Source organism: Notolepis coatsorum (assembly GCF_963971535.1).
Source record: "Notolepis coatsorum genome assembly, chromosome: 12".
NCBI lineage: Eukaryota > Metazoa > Chordata > Actinopteri > Aulopiformes > Paralepididae > Notolepis > Notolepis coatsorum.
Window position 1 is genome coordinate 87,094,134 of NC_140176.1, and position 24,403 is coordinate 87,118,536.

Sequence of the window (24,403 nt, forward strand, 5' to 3'; positions counted from 1 at the left end):
GGTCATGAGGTGGGGGTCATGAAGTGGGGGTCATGAAGTGGGGGTCATGAGGTGGGGGTCATGAAGTGGGGGTCATGAAGTGGGGGTCATGAAGTGGGGGTCATGAAGTGGGGGGTCATGAAGTGGGGGTCATGAAGTGGGGGTCATGAAGTGGGGGGTCATGAAGTGGGGGTCATGAAGTGGGGGTCATGAAGTGGGGGTCATGAGGTGGGGGTCGTCATGAAGTGGGGTCATGAGGTGGGGGTCGTGGGGTCATGAAGTGGGGTCATGAATGGGGGGTCATGAAGTGGGGGTCATGAGGTGGGGTCATGAAGTGGGGGTCATGAAGTGGGGGTCATGAAGTGGGGGTCATGAAGTGGGGGTCATGAAGTGGGGGTCCCCGCCTGCTGCGTGTCAAGGTGCGGGTCTTGACCTGAAGAAGTTCTGCTAGTTTAAGCACAAGTCGAGTCCCACACACAAACACATGCCTACATTCTCTCAATTCTAACTTGTAGACTATGAAATAATACACAGCATTACATTAAAACATTCCTTTATTAACCCAATCAAGGACCGCTGGAACCATAGTTGAGTTGTATGATTACTAGTCGACTAAGCAGTAGTCAACTATGACCAGTGTTGGGACTAACGCGTTACAAAGTAAGCGTTACAGAAACGAAGTTACTTTTTGCCGCAACTAGTACTCTAACGCATTACTTTTGAAATTCAGTAACGCTACTTACGTTACTGAATGGTTTGTTAGTTCGTTACTGCGTTCTTTTTATGTAGATCATAGCGAGCGTCCTTATTTCGCCTGCGTTTGTTTTGTTTACTGTAGACTGAAAGGCGCTATAAGACGAAGTATTATTATTATTATTATTTCTTTCCGTAGGCCTCATTCTGGTTTTCGCACTTCTGATGGCCACTGACGTTCTGAAGAAATAGACGCTCTCTACAGTAAACAACAAGAGGACGCTCGCTATGAATCTACATAATAAGAACGCAGTAATAATAACGAACTAACAAACCATTTAGCAACTACTTGGAGAGATAATTAATATACAACATGGAAACAGAGATAAAGAACATGTTTTGAAGGCTGCTGGAGTCACTGGACTAACGTTACATCTCGACCACCGCAGACTGGTGACGGAGTGCAATGTGTTCACTGAAACTCAAGATCAACGGATTTTGACTGTAGAAATCTGCCAGGAATCTCATAATACTAATCAAACAATATAAATATAGTCCTTTCATGCACAATTGATATCCTAACTATTCTAACGTTGCAATGCTTTGATTGATATCTTAAACAACGCTGCAAGATGGTTATGAATGAATTAATGAATGGATGAATGAATGAAAACTTTATTTAACAGATTGCAGAATGGGTACAATACAGTACGGCTCAATACATACAATTGTTAAGGGATGCAGACCGAGAAAGACGTTTGTCTTGTTTCCATCAGGGTCCCCCATTTTCAATTCATATAGACATTTATGACATACACAACATACATGACATTTATGGCATAGGACATATAGGTATTAGTACTGATACATTTGTGACATAAGCGGTATTCAAATATACAGTACTGTTACCCTAGATCCTGACAGAGTATATACATATGATGGGGAGGGAGGGGGGGGGGGTGGGGGAGAGAATATACATACAGCGGGGAGGGAATATATAATGAAAACGCTCTAGACCACATTGCTTAGCAGAGTTCGGTGATGTGAATGGAAACTTTTATTTTTTATTTTTTTTTTAATAACTAAATAGTTACTTTTCACAGTAACTCATTACTTTTGGGTGTAAGTAACTAGTACAGTAACGAAGTTACTTTGAAATGAAGTAACTAGTAAAGTAACTGAGTTACTATTTTTCAGTAACTAGCACAACACTGACTATGACTAGTAGTACTAGACTAGGAAGTCAAGGGCCGTCCTAATCTGGTGTTTGTTGTTTTTTAAGCAGACTGCAGCGTAGACCTGTAACGTTTACTCCAGCCAGCAGGGTGAGCAGTGGCTTCATTCATGACTACAGCAAGATGCCACAGGGTCCGCGCTGCCAGAGCGGAGAGGCTGACTTCAATATCAACTGTTTTCTCTTTCAGAACTGATCTTCTGAATCTGATAACTTCATTGTGACTGTATGAAGCGCACAGCAGAGTCTACGTGCACGTTGTGTGTGTTAGTGTGCACGTGTGTGCATTTATGCATCTGTATGAGTATGTGTGTAATGTATGTGCACGTGTGTGAGAGGGCAAGCGTGTGTGTGTGTGTGCACGCATGTTTGTACCTCTGTGCACCTACTTGTGTATGTCTTATGTGTACACATTTGTGTGTGTGTGTGTGTGTGTGTGTGTGTGTGTGTGCGCGTGTGTGCGTGCGCGCGTGTGTGTGTGCGTGCGTGTGTGTAGGTGTGCGTGCGTGCGCGTGTTGTGTGCGTGCGTGTGTGTGTATGTGTGTAGGTGTGCATGCGTGCGTGTGTGTGTGTGTAGGTGTGCATGCGTGTGTGTGCGTGCGTGCATGTGTGTGTGTAGGTGTGGTGCACGTGTGTGTGCGTGCGTGCGTGTGTGTGTAGGTGTGCGTGCGCGCGTGTGTGTGTGTGTGTGTGTGTGTATGTGTGTGTGTGTGTGTGTGTGTGTATGTGTGTGTGTGTGTGTGTGTGTGTATGTGTGTGTGTGTGAGCTCACATAGGGATCATCCTCCTCACACTGGTCGTCTGGAGCCGTGGCATCTGACTTCAACACCAGCTGCTGAATAGAACCCTGTGGAGGAGAGAGAGAGAGAGAGAGAGAGAGAGAGAGAGAGAGAGAGAGAGAGAGAGAGAGAGAGAGAGAGAGAGAGAGAGAGAGAGAGAGAGAGAGAGAGAGAGAGAGAGAGAGAGAGAGAGAGAGAGGGTCAGACTAGGGTACATAACAGACTTCAACACAAACATAAAACTCCGGACACACACACACCTGCACCCACATGCACACAACACACATGTGGCAGCGTGAGGTTGAGACACACCGGCCTGGGACAGAGAGAGACAGCAGGCCTGGGAGCGTGAATACTTTACCCAAGGCAGTTGTCCTTCCGCGTTCGGTTTGCACGCCCTGATTGGCCTCTCAGCGCCCAATCGCGTTAGCCCTACTATCGCCGCACTACTTGCTCAATATATACTAGTATGCGCTGTGCTCTCTGTCTGAAGCGGAGCGGGGCTCTGCTGTGCTTACACTTGATGCAATATGCAATACACGATACGGAGATTATCTGTGTTGAAAACAACAAGGACATGTGCAGCAGACATGTCGATGAAGAAGCGAAGCAATGCCGTTTGTTATTTAAGACTATGTCGGACAGATTTGTGTTCATTGTGCTGCTTTTTTAAAGTGTCCCGACCCATATAAAAATATGTCTTAATAAAACGTGCTTAATTAAGTCGAATTCTGCCTTTGTCTCTATCAACTACATATTAATATTTATATAATTGTTTGCTTGATAGACGAAGGTTGCAACATAATTATGTAATGTCATGTCGTTGGCTGTGAGAGCAGCCCCACTGCACCCAGGCAGCGCAGCCGAGTGAAACCTTGTTGGCTGCGTCACAGTCACGAAAGGGGCTACTTAATGAATTAATCCAATCCACTTTATTTATAGAGCACATTTAAAAACAACAACGTTTACCAAAGTGCTGTACAAGTCCCACAACATAAGATAATTCCGAAGCTTCGAATTAAAGTCGAAGCTCGGCCCCGAAGCTTCGATTGCCAAAAAAAGCTTTGAAGGTCAGCCCCGTACTATTATATGCATGTCTGCGTGTGTATGTACTGTACGTGTAGGTGTGCATGTGTGCTATGTGTGTGTGTGTGTGTGGATGTTATGTACCAGGAGCTGATCACTTCTGTGTCAGTGTGCATGCAGGTGAGGGCTGCCAATTAGCCAATTAGTGCTGATTGGTTACCTGCTGGGAGCTTTAAAGGCAGACCTAGTAACACACATGCAGTGTCTGTGCTTAGAGAAAGAGCTGTCACGTTCTTCTAGTCCTTGTCCGTTGGGTTACCTTAGTACTTTAGTTAACATTTATATTAATAGTTCCTTGAGATAGTAGCACTTTGAGTTAGAGCACGAGGTTTTGGTGTTGGTTTGCACATAGGTTGCGTGCCCCTGAGCCAGGGTCGTAACAGTTGGGCGCTCGTCCGGGATCTTTTACCCCTAGAACTTTGTTTGGTGGTTTTTTTTTGTGTTACACGGGGTGTCATGGTATTATGGTTTGGGTGGTGTTCGTTACATAGGGTGTAACGTGGGGGCTGAGCCATTTCATCAAACAGGTGAGTATGCCATATTTGTTTGTAATTTGATGTGACTACTTATGCTGTTAAAATATATAGTTTAGTGGGCACCACATGTCGATAGGGACATTATTTTCTGGTTGTTGGTTAGCGTCGTGTGCACCACGTACTCCTGGGGCGGTCAATGAAATGATTGGTATATGATCTTTGACTGGTAGCAGGTGTGGTTGAAGAAAGTTAGGTCTACAGGGCATTAGTTTAAGGGTAGGTAGATTAGGGCGGCCAGAAAACACAGGTAGTGTGGTAGGGCTTGATTTAGTGTTTCTTAGGGTAGACATGTGGTGGGCCGGATTTTTCTGCAGTTTAGTCGTAGAAGCATATGTAGTCATATCAGGTTAGAAGGCGCACCTGTTTGGATTTGTTTGTTGGATTTATTTTGTTTGTTTGAGTGTTTGGTGAGCATACCTGGTAGCACCTAACACCCTGCGTGTATGACACGTCTATTTGGGGTGGATGTGTTTTATTTTTATTTTTTTTTGCGTCCTAGAAATGTGCGCTCCGTAGCACACATTGCCACCGCGTCCCTTTATGGTTATTATTAGTGGCTTTGGCATTCTTTATGGTTCTTCAGTGGTTCGTCGTGGTTCTTTAGTCGTTCTTCAATGGTTCTTTAGTGTTTCTTTAGTGGCTCTTTAGGTAGGTTGTGTGTGTGCTAGGGTGCTTTTGGCAGCTTTTGTGACTCTAAAGTGAACGGGTTGTGGCGCTGGTGCGGGAAAGATGGCTTCCATTAGGGATTTTGTTGATCTCCCTTCGCATGACATGTTGGAGAGGTTTTCCAAAGAACAGCTTCTGGAGCTTGCTCTACACTACAAGGTGGAGCTTTCTCCCAGTGAGAAACGGTTGAAGCCAACTGCCTTGAGTGCTTTAAGGGTGTTACTCATTAGAGAGCAGGCGCTTGTGGCGAGGGTGGAGGAGCCTCCTTTGTCTGACGTGTCTCCGCTATTATCTGGTGCAGAGGGTGAGTGGAGGATTAGGGAGTTGGAGTTTAAGGAAAGGCAGCTAGAGCGGGAGCGTGAGGAGAGGAGAGAGGAGCGTGAGCTTAAGGAGAGAGAGAGGAAAGAGGAGCGTGAGCATGAGCGTGAGCGTGAGCTTAAGGAGCGTGAGTTTAAGGAGAAACAAATGTTGCTGGAGCACGAGCGTGCACAGAAGGAGCTTGAATATAAGCATGCTGCCTTGCAGGCGGGTGCTCTGCATCCAGAGTCACGTGCCGGTTTTGATGTAGGCAGGAATATTAGGATGGTGCCTCAATTTTTTGAGAAAGACGTGGAAAGATATTTTCCCCTTTTTGAACGGGTGGCAACCACATTGAAGTGGCCTGATACCGCCTGGACACTGCTGCTGCAATGTGTTTTAGTTGGTAGGGCACAAGAAGCTTACACTGCTCTGTCCCTTGAACAAAGCGCTGATTATGAGCTGGTTAAAGCTTCCATTTTGAGGGCTTATGAGTTGGTCCCCGAGGCCTATCGTCAGCGTTTTAGAGGTTATCGCAGGTCGGAGGGGCAGTCTTATGTTGAGTTTGGAAGGGAGAAGGAGAACCTGTTTGACAGGTGGTGCACTTCTCAGAAGGCAGAGTCAAGAGAGCAGCTTAGGCAGTTGATTCTCCTAGAGGAATTTAAAAGATGTGTTCCTGATACCGTTTCCACACATCTAAATGAGCGTAGGGTATCGAAGATAGGCGACGCCGCTGTCTTCGCTGATGAGTTTGTGTTGACACACAAGTCCGTGTTTTTGGAGGACTACCGTGTTGAGTCCGGGGATAGGCGTCCTGTTCAGGGGGGCCGTTTCCCAAAACCTGTGTCTGCTGGTCAGTTAACTTCACCTCCTAGGCGGGGTGGTTCTGCTGGTGCATTCCCAGAAGGGATTATCTGTTTCTACTGTAAAGAACCTGGTCATATCGTTGCTGGGTGCCCGGTGCTTGAGCAGAAAAATGTCAGAACCGTGGCTCTGGTAGAAACCATATGCAGAACGCCTATGCCAACGTTGGATGGGGATGGGGGAAGTATCAGACGTGTGGACAAAGAGCTCGAGGGTTCCTCAAGGTTTATGATGAATGGATTTGTTTCCCTGACTAATGCACTAGAGTCCAAACAGGCTATAACAATTTGGAGAGATACCGGTGCTTTTCAGTCCCTCATTCTGGAGGGGGTTTTGCCGTTTTCAGAGGACTCTTCTTTGCATTCCGGTGTCGTTGTTCGGGGCTTTGGGGGTGGATTTGTGGATGCACCTTTGCATGAGGTCACACTCAATTCTCCCTTAGTATCAGGCAATGTTGTTGTGGGGGTATGTTCTCACATTCCCATAAAGGGGGTGTCCTTCATTCTAGGGAATGATTTGGCTGGTGACAAAGTGTTGGCTACTCCGGTTGTAACTCCCATTCCTGTGGTTTCTGAGGTCTCTAATGAGCTGGCACAGAAACATCCAGGAGTGTTTCCCGTGTGTGCTGTGGCACGAGAAATGTCAAAGGACAAAAGTGATGTTGTTGATACTTCGACTTGGGACATTACACTTAGTGACACATTCTTTGTTGAATTAAAATGTGTACCTGTTGAGAATTTTGGAAAGCACACTGTGGATGTACCTCTGCATAATGATTCTCTTGATTGTGGCTTTGTGTTAGGCCCGGTGGTGAAACCAGAGTTGACATGCGTGCCGGAGAAGCATGTGACAGGAGATGATATGGCAGCGCAGTGTCTCAAGGTCTTCCCAGCCTGTACGGTGGCTGAGGCCACGAACGAATTGGAGGATGAGTGTGGGAAGGATGCTATGAGAGGTGCTGTTGTTTCATGTGACACCGTTCTAGTTGGAGAGGCTACTAAGCTTGACTTAGGCTGCCAGCCTTCCCACAGTAGCTCAAGTTCAAGTTTCTTTAATAGTTGTCATACAGAAGTACAGAATACTTTTATACAAAATGCTTCTTACTGTTACGCTCCAGAGACTGTGCAAGACAAGATAAGTATGAAATAAAATAACATAGTCAAATTAGAAGTAAAAAAATGAGGTCACAGTGTTCAGTTTAGACATATGTACAATGTTCGATGCAGAATATACGTAACTGAGTTACCATACAATATACAATACTGTGCAGTGTACTAATATACAATACTATATAGTGCAAGGCAGAAATGGGACGAGGTGCAATTTAGGTACAATTCACAGTAGGTGTACGAGTTGTAGTGCAAATCCTTTATCAATAAATATAAAGTGTAAAGTGTGTTTGTGTGATCTAAAGTGTGGAGAGTGGGTGCTGCAGTGTGTTGTTTGTTTGAGTGAGTGTGTGCGTGTTGTCCCTGATGTTTCACTTGTGGGCAGGGATGGTCCCAGTATGTCAGTTGATGATTCTGACATTGATCCACATGTCCACACTGATTCTCTGCCATGCACTAGGTGTGATAGTCAACCTAGTTACCTGTGTCCTGTGGAGCAGGAGCCGCCTTCGCGACCTGGTCTGTTGAGTGGCAGCCATTTTGATTTTGATCAGGACAATGTTATTTTGGGTGACGCCATTTTAGATGGTGTTCCAGACGTTTTTGTGACTGTCGTACTGCCATGTTCCCGGTACGCTGGGGCTGTACCTGAGGTAGGGCTGGGCGATATGACGATATTATATAAATATCGGGTACAGTTCATTAACGATACACTTTTTTAACATATCGTGGATATCGTGATGTTTTGCCCAAGAGGATTGTGTCGCGTCAATCTGGTCCACCCCGTTCAAACTTTTGAACAATGCCGCTCCCACACACACACTACTGCATCAAAGTTAGTACGTATGATTAACAAAGGCATTCGTTTTGTGGCATCAACATTATATAGTTACACGTTATATAGTTACACATCAGCGTATTTACCCAAACATTGCAACGTCCAATGACGACATAGATAGCAAGCGTTACTGTTCATATCTCAGTCCGTGCCGAGTTGTGCGTGCCCATTCTGCGGTCTGTTAATAAAGTTTTCAATCAGACAGATGTATGGAAAGGCTTTTATTATAACATTTGTTGCAGTAAAATCATTATGCCTCGTTGTCATGCTGCGGTGCGCTAGTAATCACTCGTCGGCTGCGGTGAGCTGTTGTTGTTGTCGTTGAGCTGAGCTCTCGTTAAAATCAAGGAGGGCATTCAGGAAGTAAAAAAAGAATAGCGCTGCTTGCCGATTGGTGCTAAGAACAGCAGGGCGGGTACAAGCGGTGTGACGTAATTGGCAGACTCGACTGTCAATCAAAATTATTCTGTTGCCGGCTGAATGATTGAACGAATGAACGTTATTAATGATTGCAGAATGGGTACAATACAGTACAGCTCAATACAACAACAGTGGACTGACTGGAGGATGAAGACCAGAAAAAGACTTTCGGCTTTTTTACATAAGGGTCCTCCATTTTCAATTCATCAAAACATTTAGAGACATACAAATATACAGTAGTTTCATAAAAATGCTAAAATCCTATTGATTGATTGATTGATTGATTGATTTAAAACTTTATTAACATATTGCAGAATGGGTACAGTACAGCTCAATACATACAATTGTTAAGGGGATGCAGACCAGCGAAAGACTTTCGTCTTGTTTACATCAGGGTCCCCCATTTTCGATTCATCATATTTCATATCTAAATTATATAATATCTCATTGCTAAATATATGCAATATATAATCTAATAATCCAATAATCTAAATCTAATATATAATATAAAAATGCTAAATGCATGGGTATTTTATTTTGTCTTTAATGTTAGCTTGCAAACTCAAATACTGTCTTGGTAAGCCTCATAATGAATTGTTTGGGGAAAAAAAGAAAAACATCGTGATGCGTATCGTGTATCGCCGAAAGGTCAGAAAATATCGTGATATCATATTTAGGCCATATCGCCCAGCCCTAACCTGAGGCGGTACATCCTACTCTGGATGTTCACGGTTTGCAGTATCCTGAACTGCCAGTGCCAGGTGGGATGGATATGGGCGCGGTGGTGGTATCAGTGATCTATGGTTTTTGTTGTGCTGTGTTCTGTTCTGTTGAGCGCAGTTCTCAGGTTGATTTTGGTTTGCAGTCTATTTTTGACAGATCGGTATCGGTGGTCGTGTTCGACAGGGGCCGACCCGCTGTTGTGGTAGAGGCCCTGACAACTAATGGGTCACAGTGGTTTTTTTTGTTTTTGTTTATGGGTTGTTGTGTGGTGGTTGCCTCTGGGGCAACCAGTTTGGTGGGGGAGGTGTTATGTACCAGGAGCTGATCACTTCTGTGTCAGTGTGCATGCAGGTGAGGGCTGCCAATTAGCCAATTAGTGCTGATTGGTTACCTGCTGGGACCTTTAAAGGCAGACCTAGTAACACACATGCAGTGTCTGTGCTTAGAGAAAGAGCTGTCACGTTCTTCTAGTCCTTGTCCGTTGGGTTACCTTAGTACTTTAGTTAACATTTATATTAATAGTTCCTTGAGATAGTAGCACTTTGAGTTAGAGCATGGGGTTTTGGTGTTGGTTTGCACATAGGTTGCGTGCCCCTGAGCCAGGGTCGTAACAGTGGAACACATTCAATATGCCTACTGCTGCTGTGTGGTTGATTGTTATTGGCCTCTACAGGTAGAGACAGATGATCTCAGCCTGAGCTGCCAGTCATAACACTCTGAACAGCTGGACACTACAGTCATAACACTCTGAACAGCTGGACACTACAGTCATAACACTCTGAACAGCTGGACACTACTGTCATAACACTCTGAACAGCTGGACCCTACTGCTACTGATCCTGAAGCTGTGACCCACAGCCAAGGAGATGAGAGAGAGACACACTGAGACATACTAGAGAGAGAGAGAGAGAGAGAGAGAGAGAGAGAGAGAGAGAGAGAGAGAGAGAGAGAGAGAGAGAGAGAGAGAGAGGAAGACACTGAGACATACTGGAGAGAGAGATATGTTTCTATTTACATAGAATCATTTCCACAGATACAATAAATAAATAAATAAATAAATAAATAAATAAATAAATAAATAAATAAATAAATAAATAAATAAATAAATAAATAAATAAATAAATAAATAAATAAATAAATAAATAAATAAATAAATAAATAAATAAATAAATAAATAAATAAATAAATAAATAAATAAATAAATAAATAAATAAATAAATAAATAAATAAATAAATAAATAAATACTCACTAAATTACAACAATGCCATTGCCATACTGTCACAGAGCAGAGCATGTCACCATAAGCCCATATCATTGTGAACTGATCCAAGTCCTTCATCTCACTATAATACTTTTCTTGTGTACATAATAAAACAACATCAATGTCCACTGCATCATCAATCTTCTTCTTTCTACGTGTGTACTGTACATAAGTGATTGTCCCAACACAATGTTCAAGAGCTGACATTTGTTTCTTTCAGACTGCTTATATTTAAACCCACAGATGAAGGTCTGTTTAGAAAATGTTTCCCCTACCTTTCCAAACAATTTACTTAACAAAGTAGTTTCCTCCCTCTCCTCTCGGCTCTTTGGAACTCTCCTCAGGTTTCTCCATTAAACCCTTTCACTGCCACACTACAGGCGGTTAACCGTCTGTAGTGTGGCAGTGAAAGGATTAACTGTCTGTAGTGTGGTAGTGAAAGGGTTAACCATTTGTCGTGTGGCAGTTAAAGGGTTAACCTTCTGTATTGTTGCAGTGAAAGGGTTAACCCTTTGGTAGTGTGGTAGTGAAAGGGTTAAACTGTTTCAACTAGTGGAAAGCACCCGTCTGGTGACAAGATTCCACCGTCTCGGAAACTAAAGCCGCTGTAGTCCATTCATCGCTAGCGGTTACATAACAGACCATAATCAGCGGAGAGACAGAGTGGGGAGAAAATGGTTGCATCCTGAGGTGGGTCGAGGTTCACTAGGGAGGAACACAGGAGAGACTGTATCTGCACTCATCATCACCCATGAGATCATGTGACGGGAATCAATAAAATATATGATTTTTATGATGATATGATTGTCCCCCCTATTGTTAATATTATGTCATTGATTTTAAAGGAGAGCGGGGAGTCCAGCAATGTTTTTAATTATATTGAGACAGTAGGAAGGCTGAGAGGGAGACAGAGTAGGGGAGACACAGGAGAGAAGGCTCTTTATTGAGACAGTAGGAAGGCTGAGAGGGAGACAGGGTAGGGGAGACACAGGAGAGAAGGCTCTTTATTGAGACAGTAGGAAGGCTGAGAGCAGGGACGTGCACAGGACTTTAGAGGGGCAGGTGCTCAAAGGCTGAAAAGGGCACTACACTTGTGTGTATTATATTAACCGAGCGCGCAAGCACGATTTTTAAGGGCCCTTTTCGGGCGGGGGGCCCCTTTTTATGCTTTTTGGGGGGTTTTGTTGATCAAATATTGAATATTAAACTATAATAATCAGTGCAGGAGCTCACTTATCCTTGAAAGACACTTTTATCACTGACTTAAAAGGTCCATACATCTCCATAAATGTTCAGGGGGGAGGGAATAAGTGCTTACGCTACAGACCCCAAGAAGTGCTGTATATTCTGTATTGTATAAATGCATTTTTTATTCCAATCCCGATTTGTATTTGAGATTCCCAAATCCCATCGGACTTGACTTTTTCGTGTCCCTCAATGAGTGTAATACCAGCATTCAACTGTATGCGCCACAGCGGTTTCTATCATCATCATCATCACCACCCACGCTATGCATAAAATATATAGGTCCGCGGAGAGCCATGCTGAGGAGGCCGTGCAAACTGCAATGGAATATGGGGCATCTCTCTCTTTACCTAATATTTTGATTCTATCCTGACATGTTTCAGTTGGAAGGGCAGTCTATATGCGTAACGGTAAAAAAAAATAAAAGTTGATGAACCTCAAAAAGGCAGGTGCTCAAGCACCCTTTGGCCTCTATGTGTGCACGTGCCTGGCTGAGAGGGAGACAGAGTAGAGGAGACACAGGAGAGAATCTTCTTTATTGAGACAGTAGGAAGGCTGAGAGGGAGACAGAGTAGAGGAGACACAGGAGAGAAGATTCTTTATTGAGACAGTAGGAAGGCTGAGAGGGAGACAGAGTAACTGGTAGGTCCCGTGCCTCAACACACACACACACACACACACACAGTCATCGCTGGTGTCAAAAGACGTATTTTTGGGGTTGACAATGGTTCCTTTTTTTGTATTATTCTACAGTAGGTTCTGAATGGCTTTCTTTTCTTACTGGTAGACAGGCTAAAAGCGTGATATTCGCGCGGTCTGTTACATTTGAGGCATCCAGACAATAGCGATAGTGTTGGGTTTTCAAAGGCCACTGCGGAAGCAGAGAATATGAAAGGGCATGTATCTTTATGATCCGTTATGTATCCAGTCAGGAGTTCTCGTGATACAAGGACGCTACAGGGTGCATTCTGTGGTCCATCTTAAATGGTGCAATTGTCTTGTAATTGTCTTGTAGGTTATTTTACAAATGATTTAATTATATTTATTTAATAAACAGAACAAAAATGATTTATCCATCCACCATCGCCCTGAAATCAGATCAAATCACCCTAGAGATACCATGACTAAGTACTACCGGGTCTTCTCTCTCCTTAAGCCTTTCTTATATTATTGATTGATTGGGTGATTGATTGATTGATTGATTGATTGATTGATTGATTGATTGTTTTGGTTGATCTTTATCTTGAACACAACAAACGTACAAATCACAGTAAAGACAAAATGTAAACGTAAACAAATGAGTGTTAATCTATAGAAAAAAACAAATAAAGATGAGTTGGAGGAGTGGTAGAAGGAAGCACAGTTTATCTAGTCCTGCCCCTTTCGTAACATTTACTCTTACTACCTAAGAGAGAGCAGAAATAATAAGAAATAAGAAATGAAAACATTCCCAGAGAGCAACTATCTATAGTGCCTCACTTCTGTATTTGTCTTTTTGTATCTGTTTTTGAACTATTCAAACTATTGTGAATAAGTTAAAGAGAATGTTAAGTCATGAATCGCTCCACTAGAAGAAAAGATTACCTCTACAATAACTAGTTACCAATGCTTGAATATAGCATATATACAGTATATATCGACACAAATCCCCCAAATCACCCTTTGAAACAAAGTGAACCAACATTGCTGATGCTTTGAAGCCTATTGTCTCAATAAAGAATCTTCTCTCCTGTGTGATGAAACATGATAAATCACCTTTTAACTTCAGTCAAAAAGTTAAGGTTCTCCCAACTGTTTAACTTTTCAATAATTGGATAGATAGATAGATAGATAGATAGATAGATAGATAGATAGATAGATAGATAGATAGATAGATAGATAGATAGATAGATAGATAGATAGATAGATAGATAGATAGATAGATAGATAGATAGATAGATAGATAGATAGATAGATAGATAGATAGATAGATAGATAGATAGATAGATAGATAGATAGATAGATAGATAGATAGATAGATAGATAGATAGATAGATAGATAGATAGATAGATAGATAGATAGATAGATAGATAGATAGATAGATAGATAGATAGATAGATAAATGACAAATGAGCTAAATACTTTCTATGCACGCTTTGAGGCTTCCAACAACAGCATACAGGCCACTACAATAGAAAGTAGAGCCACGGCAGATGGAGACTCAGTGTTCAGGTTAACAGAGCATGAGGTGAGGAGGACCTTTAAGAAAGTGAATACCAGGAAGGCAGCAGGACCGGACAGCATCCCTGGACGCGTCCTAAAAGTCTGTGTCAACCAACTGGCCCCAGTATTCACCTAGAACAGTCTGTCATCTCGCTCCAACAGGTCCACGGAGGACGCCATAGCCCATGTGCTGCACACAGCAGCATCACACCTGGACAAGAGGCAGGGGAACTATGTGAGAATCCTATTTATTGACTACAGCTCAGCATTCAATACCATAGTCCCCTCCAAACTCATAGCCAAGCTCAGGGACCTGGGCTTGAACCACGACCTCTGCCGGTGGGTCTTGGACTTCCTGACAGGAAGACCCCAAGTGGTGAGAGCTCAATACGGTGCCCCCCTGGGCTGTGTTCTGAGCCCCCTCCTCTACTCGCTGTACACGCAAGACTGTGTGGCAAAGCACAACAGCAACACAATCATTAAGTTTGATGCCGACGTTTGATGACAACGCCAGCCTGGGTGAGGTGGAGAACAGTGCCAGGAGAACAGCCTCTCCCTGAACATTAGAAAAACCAAAGAACTAATTGTGGATTTTTTAGGAGGTCTGGGGCTAGGGACTACAGCCCCCTCAGCATCTATGGGGCACCGGTCGAGAGAATGAACAGTTTCAAGTACCTCAGAGTTCAAATATCCGAGGACTTGACATGGACCACACACATAGACAGTGTAGTGAAGAAGGCCCAGAAGCGCCTCTACTTCCTTAGGCGCCTAAGGAAGTTCAAAGTGAGTTCGAAGTGTTTTGTTCGGTGGTTCGAATGATGAGCTGTCTAGAATCCACCTTGGTTTCCTGTCCCAAGGCTGCGATGTACAGCTGGAACTGCTGTTTGAAGGTGCGCCAGTTGCTGTCGACATTTCCAGTTAGTTTTAAACTCTCCGGTGGCTTTAAGGAATCCATGTCACTTGTCACAATGTACTTTTTACTCCTGGTACCATGTTTTGTTTGGTGGTTCTACGATGAGTCCTTCATCATGAACACCAGTAAATTTATTTACTCCAACCGATCAAGCCGCCTGTAGCCTTTCTCCAACGCGTTCGTGTTTCCGCGTCTCTGATTGGCCAGGTCATGTGACATGTACACCCAATCAGGGGTGCAGTCGTGCACACACGCGGTTACACGGCGTGTTATTAGTAGTCACTCAGGGCAGAAGTGTGCGCAATGATAAGTACCCGGCCTTTGTAGAAAGCTACCGGCACTTCTCACCTAGACTTTGCATAATAATAGGAACCTACGAAAAGGTGGGGGGCTGCTTGACCTCCATTGTTATGCATAATAATCATCTGTTCTGTGCGCAACTGAGGGAACATGTATGCGCGTGCGCGGGAGCGCCCGTGCACGTGGCGTGTAACCAGTTCCCATATTACCACTGCACCACTGCACCCAATCGTGGGACCGCAAGTTTCTACACTGGTTAAGCTTAGGCGCTCTTTCGAAGTTGGTTAAGGTTAGAGTTTGTCTTAGAGCATGGCGATAGAACGCCTGTCCTGATTCCAAACTCTAACCTTAACCAACTTCGAAAGAGTCGCCTAAGCTTAACCAGTGATAAACTAGGCGTTAGGTAGTTTGCAGGCTGTTCGACCCGGAAATAGGCGCAGAACTTGCCGTCCCACAATTGGCGCACATGTCACATGACCTGGCCAATCAGAGCGCAAAATGGGAACCCGGAAACACGGACGCGTTGGAGAAAAGCTACACGCGATCAGGTCACATGTTATTCATGCAGGTAATCCAAGATGGTCATTCTTACTTGTTCTTGCTCTACTTCATCAGAACCTACCATACTGACACCTAGTGGTGCAAACAAATTATAACATCCCTAATCATCACAAGAACATCCTAAAGCTGTGAGGTTTCGCCTGTTCCCTGGACCTTTAATTCCCTGTCTACTCTCCTCAACAGCCCCCACCCTTGCGATGTTTTACTCTCCTCTGCTCTTCTCCAGCCCCCACCCTTGGACTACCTTTCACAGCTGTTCTTAGTTTATGATTAGCGCCCCAGAGGGCTTTAAATACCTGGACCTCCCCTCCAGTCCTGGTCGGGTCGTTCTGTATGCTGGTTCGGTGTTCTGGACTCTGTATCTTTATCTGTGTTCAGTGTTCATGGAGTCCTGGACGTTACCATCACCTGCCGCGTCTCCGGCGTGAGACGACGTACCAGCCATCACCACCTGTCGCCGTTTGCCTGGAGTGGGACACCGTCTGCGCTCTCTAAACCTCTACGGGAGGTTTTCCTGTGTTCCCACTCCAGACGTCAAGCCGGCGCGCATCGCTTCCTATTCCACGGGAGGATGCATCTCTTCGCCCCGGTCCTCTGGGACCCCGGTGTTCTGCGCTGCCCGTCTGCAGCTTCCGAGGGGTATCTCCGTGCCAGGCCTGAAGTGGTGTTCCCACTCCAGACGTCAAGCCGGCGCGCTCCCACTCCAGACGTCAAGCCGGCGCGCTCCCACTCCGATGTCAAGCCGGCGCGCATCGCTTCCTAGTTCCACGGGAGGATGCGTCTCTTCGCCCCGGTCCTCTGGGACCCCGGTGTTCTGCGCTGCCCGTCGGCAGTTTCCGAGGAGGATCTCCGTGCCAGGCTTCCGCCGTCGGAACCCTGCCATCCCTGTAAGCAGCTCTGGCCCTCGCCCTGTCCAAGGCCTTAACCCTGTTTCTCTGTCCCTGTCCCCAGCCCGCCTCCCCGGGCCTCTGTCCCTGTTCCCCCTCTCCAGTGCCCCCTGGTCCTGGTCCTTGACTTTTTGCCCTGGCCCTGTCCTTTAGCCTTAGCCCCTTAGCCTGTTCGCCTCTTAAAGGCACAGTGCCGCATTTTCCCTATTTTCTTTGACTCCAGTGTTTTTGTGTTTTCCCTTAAAGGGACAGTGCCGTTTTTTTGTTATGTATTGAATAAATGCCCTGTTTTGGCTTACTCTCATACCTGTCTTGTGTTGTGCGATTGGGGTCGGTTACAAACCATAACAGTACGACCCGACCCGTCGACGACCCCAGCCAGCACAGACGGTGTATGTGAGTTTGCCCCTTTTAGTTCCCCTGTTAGCTTCCCTGTTTAGTTTCCCCTGTTAGTTCCCCTGTTGACTCCCCTGTTAGCTTCCCTGTTAGCCTCGTTAGCTCCCCTGTTAGCTACCCTGTTCTCCCCACTGCTAGGACTGCCCCTTCAGCTAGCAAGGTCAGTCTCCCCACTGCTAGGACTGCCCCTTCAGCTAGCAAGGTCAGTTTCCCCACAGCTAGGACTGTCCTTCCAGCTAGCTTGTTCTCTCATGCTGGTCCAGCCCTGTCTGCTAGCCTAGCTCCGGCAGCTAGCGCAGCCTCTATGTTAATGTAGCAGTACAGCTAGCATAGGCCCTGTAGCTAGCAGTGCCCTGGCAGCTACCCTGTCCCTCTGCTAGCCCCACTTTAGGTGTAGCTTCCCCTGCTAGCATGGCCCAATTTTTTTTGTTTGTTGCTTTGTCATGTCCCCTGCCCCGCTGTCTGATTTTTTGGGTCGCCCGGTGGCTCCCGTGGAGGGGGGGGGTGCTGTGAGGTTTCGCCTGTTCCCTGGACCTTTAATTCCCTGTCTCCTCACCTCACCAGCCCCCACCCTTGCGATGTTTTACTCTCCTCTGCTCTTCTCCAGCCCCCACCCTTGGACTACCTTTCACAGCTGTTCTTAGTTTATGATTAGCGCCCCAGAGGGCTTTAAATACCTGGACCTCCCCTCCAGTCCTGGTCGGGTCGTTCTGTATGCTGGTTCGGTGTTCTGGACTCTGTATCTTTATCTGTGTTCAGTGTTCATGGAGTCCTGGACGTTACCATCACCTGCCGCGTCTCCGGCGTGAGACGACGTGCCAGCCATCACCACCTGTCGCCGTTTGCCTGGAGTGGGACACCGTCTGCGCTCTCTAATCCTCTACGGGAGGTTTTCCTGTGTTCCCACTCCAGACGTCAAGCCGGCGCGCATCGCTTCCTATTCCACGGGAGGATGCGTCTCTTCGCCCCGGTCCTCTTGGACCCCGGTGTTCTGCGCTGCCCGTCTGCAGCTTCCGAGGGGTATCTCCGTGCCAGGCCTGAAGTGGTGTTCCCACTCCAGACGTCAAGCCGGCGCGCTCCCACTCCAGACGTCAAGCCGGCGCGCTCCCACTCCGACCTCAAGCCGGCGCGCATCGCTTCCTAGTTCCACGGGAGGATGCGTCTCTTCGCCCCGGTCCTCTGGGACCCCGGTGTTCTGCGCTGCCCGTCGGCAGTTTCCGAGGAGGATCTCCGTGCCAGGCTTCCGCCGTCGGAACCCTGCCATCCCTGTAAGCAGCTCTGGCCCTCGCCCTGTCCAAGGCCTTAACCCTGTTTCTCTGTCCCTGTCCCCAGCCCGCCTCCCCGGGCCTCTGTCCCTGTTCCCCCTCTCCAGTGCCCCCTGGTCCTGGTCCTTGACTTTTTGCCCTGGCCCTGTCCTTTAGCCTTAGCCCCTTAGCCTGTTCGCCTCTTAAAGGCACAGTGCCGCATTTTCCCTATTTTCTTTGACTCCAGTGTTTTTGTGTTTTCCCTTAAAGGGACAGTGTCGTTTTTTTGTTATGTATTGAATAAATGCCCTGTTTTGGCTTACTCTCATACCTGTCTTGTGTTGTGCGATTGGGGTCGGTTACAAACCATAACAAAAGCACTTCTACTCATGCACAATAGAGAGCATCCTGACTGGTAACATCACCTCCTGGTTTGGGCACCGCATGCGACCGCAGCAGACTGCAGAGAGTGGCTTGATCAGCCGAACGCACTATTAGAGGTGGGCTTCCCGCTCTCCAGAACATTTACACCAAGCGTTGCACTCCACCATATTTTATCTATTTATTACAAAAATATTTGCACTACATCCATACTTCGTTTTTGCATTTATCTTTTTTTCGTTTGCATTTGTACTTCATTGTACTTTAGGTTGTACTTTAGTTGTATCTTGTATTATTGTATATTTGTATAGTGTTGGGACTGTATTCTTCTTTTCACTTTTTTACAGTATGAATCACATTCTCAGGGGCTCATACATAACCAAGCAGATAGATAGATAGATAGATAGATAGATAGATAGATAGATAGATAGATAGATAGATAGATAGATAGATAGATAGATAGATAGATAGATAGATAGATAGACAGACAGACAGACAGACAGACAGACAGACAGACAGACAGACAGACAGACAGACAGACAGACAGACAGACAGACAGACAGACAGACAGACAGACAGACAGACAGACGCCAGACAGACAGACAGACAGACAGACAGACAGACAGACAGACAGACAGACAGACAGACAGACAGACAGACAGACAGACAGACAGACAGACAGACAATGACAAATATACCCCACACAGTACACATCAGTATCCACACTACTTACTGCCTGTGTTTCCCTCCCAGCCAGTGTAGACTGATTACATCATGGACAGCTGCCATGTTGCTATGTTGTTGTTGAATGTAGTTCACACGCACGCACGCACGCACGCACACACGCACGCACGCACGCACGCACACACACACACACACACGCACACAAAATATCTGAATCCAGACTCACCACAAACCTCTCCAGGCCCGTCCCTCCGGCGTTGCCCACGAAGATGCCTGAGCTGGCCTCGAAGGTGAGCGGCTCGGAGCTCCTGGTGAAGGCCACACGGTGGTACTCCTCACAGTCCATGTACAGACGCACCTGGGAGCAACAGGGGGCCAGGGAACACATTTTGGTTTTAGCAATGTTTTTAACACATTGTAACAGTTGTAACGAGAAGGGCCATACATACCCATACACTAAAGCTGACTGTTAACGGGGCTATTCTTTTGACGATTGTATACCAAAAGTAATTTCCGATGTATTATACTTTATACTAAAATTGTAAATGACTTTGGGTATGCAATCGTCAAAAGAAAAGAAAAACGGTGTAAGAAAATCATTGGCTCAAGTTCAGTACAAACTCTAGGCACTCTCAGCGTAAGAGACAATCACTGGATCATTATGTACGACAGGGTCCAGTGGTCCGTTCCAATGAAGATGTAATATAATTTGGACAGTCGCTAATTATGGCTTTATAAAGAAACAGATTTAAATGCTACTCACGTCTCCGAATGAATGAATGAATGAATGAATGAATGAATGAATGAATGAATGAATGCATGAATGAACGAGTTAGTGACAATCATAGTATAATATGAGATGCTTTGCATAAAAAATTTAAGTAAACGACCTTAAAAGAAGAAAGCGCCCTCTGCTGGTAACCGTGAGGACTCACCTCCGCTCCCTGTACTGTAAGGGTGAACCTCGCCCACCTCCCGCTGAGGTCTCCCATCTTGAAGGAGGCCGCCTCCTGGGTGCCACCTGGAGTCCCTGGGTCGGTGTAGTACAGAACCACTCTCTGAGAACCATCTTCCACCGCCGACAGCGCTATGCCCAGATGGACCACCTTACAGAAACACATTCAGATGGGAGAGAGTTCACATTACATACACAACATCAAGTCTGTCTTATTATCTGTAGACGTGCATTATGTGTGGGAATTATATTTGTGTGTGTGTGTCCATATGTCCATAAGGCCCGGGCACCCATGCTCTGGAACGCCTTACCCTTGGATCTTAGGCTAGCAGAGTCAGTGTCCTCTTTTAAGTCACTTTTAAAAACACATCTGTATATTAAATGTTTTTCCTAAGGTTATGGGTTTAGGTCAGCTCTGATTGCTTAAACTGTTTTATCAATCTGCCTACAAATCCTGTTTGAAATGTCTCTTTTTCTCTTGTTTTATTAGATTTTTTCACCTTTGCTGATGTTTGCTGTTTGCTGTTTTTAACATGTCTGTAAAGCACTTTGTTTGAAAAAGCGCTATACAAAAAAAATACGTAAAAGAAAATGTATTCATAATGTAATGGAAAAAAACAATACACCCAGGAGTGGGAATCAAACCGGGAACCTCCAGATTACAAGACGACTGCTCTACCTCCTGAGCCACTGCCGCATTTCTGCATGGATGTGTGCAAGTGTGTGTGTGTGTGTGTGTGTGTGTGTGTGTGTGTGTGTGTGTGTGTGTGTGTGTGTGTGTGTGTGTGTGTGTGTGCGTGCGTGCGTGCGTGCATGCGTGCGTGCGTGTGTGCGTGTGTGTGTGTGCGAGTCTGCATGAATGTGTGCAAGTGTGTGTGTGTGTGTGTGTGTGTGCGAGTCTGCATGAAAGTGTGCAAGTGTGTGTGTGTGTAAGGTAATGGAAAAAAACAAAACGCTCCTACCTTCTGATAGGCGTCCGTTATGGCGAACAGCGTGCCGCCGCGGCGCGTGGTGGGCTTGGCGGTGACCGTGACGGAAAAGTCCCGGTAGAACGGGTCGGGAATGAAGGATTTGGTGAGCCGGCCAACGTTGGCGTCCGGTCCGAAGCTGTAGGCCGGGTAGCCCTCGAAGCCCGTGACGAAGGACACCGAAGGGGGGAGGGGAACGCCGATCAGCTCCGTCAGGTCCAAGGCACCCTGGGAACCACGCTCTGGAACACAAGAGACATAGTACAGACACAGTCAGGCCCCACTATGATTATTATTATTTTATTATTTTATTATTTTATTATTATGAATTGAAAATGGGGGACCCTGATGTAAACAAGACGGAAGTCTTTCTCTGGTCTGCATCCCCTTAACAATTGTGTGTATTGAGCTGTACTGTATTGTACCCATTCTGCAATCTGTTAATAACATTTTCAATCAATCAATCAATCAATCAATCAATCAATTTATAATCACACTGCCCTGATTCTAAGTGTGTTCATCATTTCCCCTAAAATAGAATAAATTATGGTGTTGAATCAAATCGAATGCAATTTATTTGTAAGGCCCGACAACACACGTTGTAACGTCCCCATGGGCCGGACACGTGTTCTTTAAACAAGTCAAGAAGAAACATCACAATAAATCAAGAACAAAGACAAAAACATCATGAAGTCCAAAATAAATGAATGCAACACTCCCAGACATACCCCACACGAAGGTAAGGGAAAAACAACTCACTAAAAACAATAGGAAAAAAGCACCACAGGCAATGTGGATGGGAGAAACCTTAGAAGGGCCGTTCAAGGGGGGATCTCCCTTCTTACAATGATTGTTGTAAACTGTAAATGGACTGACTGCTGTGACAACCGCAAGTAGCTCTGTGTGCGACGATGGAGTGCAAGTATGCAGGTGGTGATTTCAACTCAACTTGAGGACAATATCAAACCTGTGTGTTTGCAGAACTGACTACAGTACCACTATTTCTGATCAGCCATAGCTGTCACTATACGGTGCATGAGTTTGATTCTTAATGTAATAATTTAGGACCTGCTCAGAGGTCATCAATCGGCACACATGCGATGCATGCATGCAATTCGTATCTGCGATTAACCCATCCCGTCGTCCTTCCCCCCCAAGGGCAGCCGGGAGCAGACAGGCGTCAACGTGAGCCGTGCCAGGGGACCAATCCAAGTGCTCCTGTCCGTCTTCGTCAAGGACGCCACAGCATTAGCGATCTATTGTTGTGCATGTTTTTCCATTGGGTTTATCTTATCGGGGGGGAAACCCTTGCGAGCACGGGGAGAACATGCAAACTCCACACAGAAAGGCCTGGGAGATCCCCCACCTGGGTACCAGGCATCATGGAAACCTGGTCCCCAAGCGGGAATCGAACCCTGGACCTTCTTGCTGTGAGGCGACAGTGTTAACCACTACACCACCGTGCCGAAGCAGGTACATGTACACGAGAGACATGTTTTCTGGTAAAAGAATGTGAATCCCTACCCTCCTTCAAAACCGCTCTAAAAGAGCACCTACGGGAGGCTGCAATTCTAAACTGGCCCCGGTAAATGTCCAAACCCCCAACCCCACCAAGCCAAGTTTCCTCCCCCTCAAATGTATATATTCTCTTTTAGAAACTCTGTCTGTAAATAAACAGTACTGTATATTTGTATATCTTGTATGTCATAAATGTCTGGATGTAACAGTAATGTATGTCGTGTATGTCATAAATATCATGATGAATTGAAAATGGGGGACCCTGATGTAAACAAGACGAAAGTATTTCTCTGGTCTGCATCCCCTTAACAATTGTGTGTATTGAGCCGTACTGTATTGTACCCATTCTGCAATCTGTTAATAAAATGTTCAATCAATCAATCAATTCTATAAGCCAGAGGACCGTGATTGTTTGAACTTGCCTCTCAGGGCTTCCGTGATATCATGTGCATATGCACTGGGTGAGCGACTTATGTTGAAATGAATGAGTGGTCATATTTGCATCCTTCCCGCAGGTCTATAATACCACCACGATACAGTCGGGCGAGCCCCTCTGGCGCCGACACAAGCCTCCACGGGTCTAACCCGCTGTCGCTTTACGAGACACACGAGGTGACTGTGATCCTTTCCCTCCCGACAAACGTTGTCTCTCTCCCTGCAGGGGACCTGTTGATTTCTAACAGGTTCTCAAATAATACGGCCCATAGAGGACGAGAGACGGAATCACTTCCATGTGTCTTTTACACTACCTACCCCTCCACCCCAACGCGCACACACCCAATTAATCTCATCCACCCAAGTCATCTGATCCACATTGTCCTTTACTGTATGAATAGCAGCCTCTCTCTCTCTCTCTCTCTCTCTCTCTCTCTCTCTCTCTCTCTCTCTCTCTCTCTCTCTCTCTCTCTCTCTCTCTCTCTAGCTCTCCCCGTTACACCTGGTCCTGGTTACTGGGGGGAGACCGTCAGAACAATCGTGTCCTCAGTGAGACTGTGTGGAGCAGCAGGGGGTTATAGGAGCCGCTCATCTGGAAGTCATTACAGTTAGACCAACACACACGCGCTACTCAGTGGCAGCTCCTGTCTGTTGAATAGGGCTCAGAGCTGTGGCTACGGGACCGGCCCACACCGCCAGGATCACCAGCACCACCAGTACCACCATCACCGCCACCACCGGCATCACCACCAGTACCACCATCACCACCAGCACCGCCATCACCACTCCTTGCAGGGAGACACTCTGCACACGCTCATCTCACTGCGGCCACTGTGGGCACTACTGAGTGGGGCAATAAAAAATATAATAAAGCTCATTCCATCAATACTGTAAAAACTGAATTTATATAGTGTTTTTTATCATTTACATTTAGTCATTTAACTGACACTTTTATCCAACGCAACTTACAGGTTCTGTACAACAAGTCAGCAGGTGAGTGCGGAGTACTACATTCCTGAGTGCATAGTAGTATAGACATTAGCATAGTAGATAGTAATATAGACATATTAGCATAGTAGGTAGTAGTATATAGACATATTATCATAGTAGGTTGTAGTATAGACATAGTATAGTAGGTAGTAGTATAGACATATTATATTAGCATAGTAGTAGTATAGACATATTGGCTTAGTAATTCACACACAGTTCTTCTCCAATATCTCTCTC

At 45.7% G+C, this 24,403-nt stretch overlaps 1 protein-coding gene across 1 annotated transcript in view; it reads right to left on the reverse strand.

Moving 5' to 3' along the window:
- LOC311237960 (uncharacterized protein) overlaps positions 1–23,956 on the reverse strand; it is a gene marked incomplete at its 5' end in the record, with an annotated part of 101,405 nt that extends 77,449 nt beyond the window's left edge. Inside the window, 5 exons of the mRNA XM_084325934.1 lie at positions 2,679–2,753; positions 19,527–19,658; positions 20,236–20,406; positions 21,218–21,465; positions 23,860–23,956. Coding sequence (XP_084182060.1) covers positions 2,679–2,753; positions 19,527–19,658; positions 20,236–20,406; positions 21,218–21,465; positions 23,860–23,956 — 723 coding nt within the window. The remainder of the gene's footprint in view (positions 1–2,678; positions 2,754–19,526; positions 19,659–20,235; positions 20,407–21,217; positions 21,466–23,859) is intronic.
- Positions 23,957–24,403: the final 447 nt, after the last annotated feature.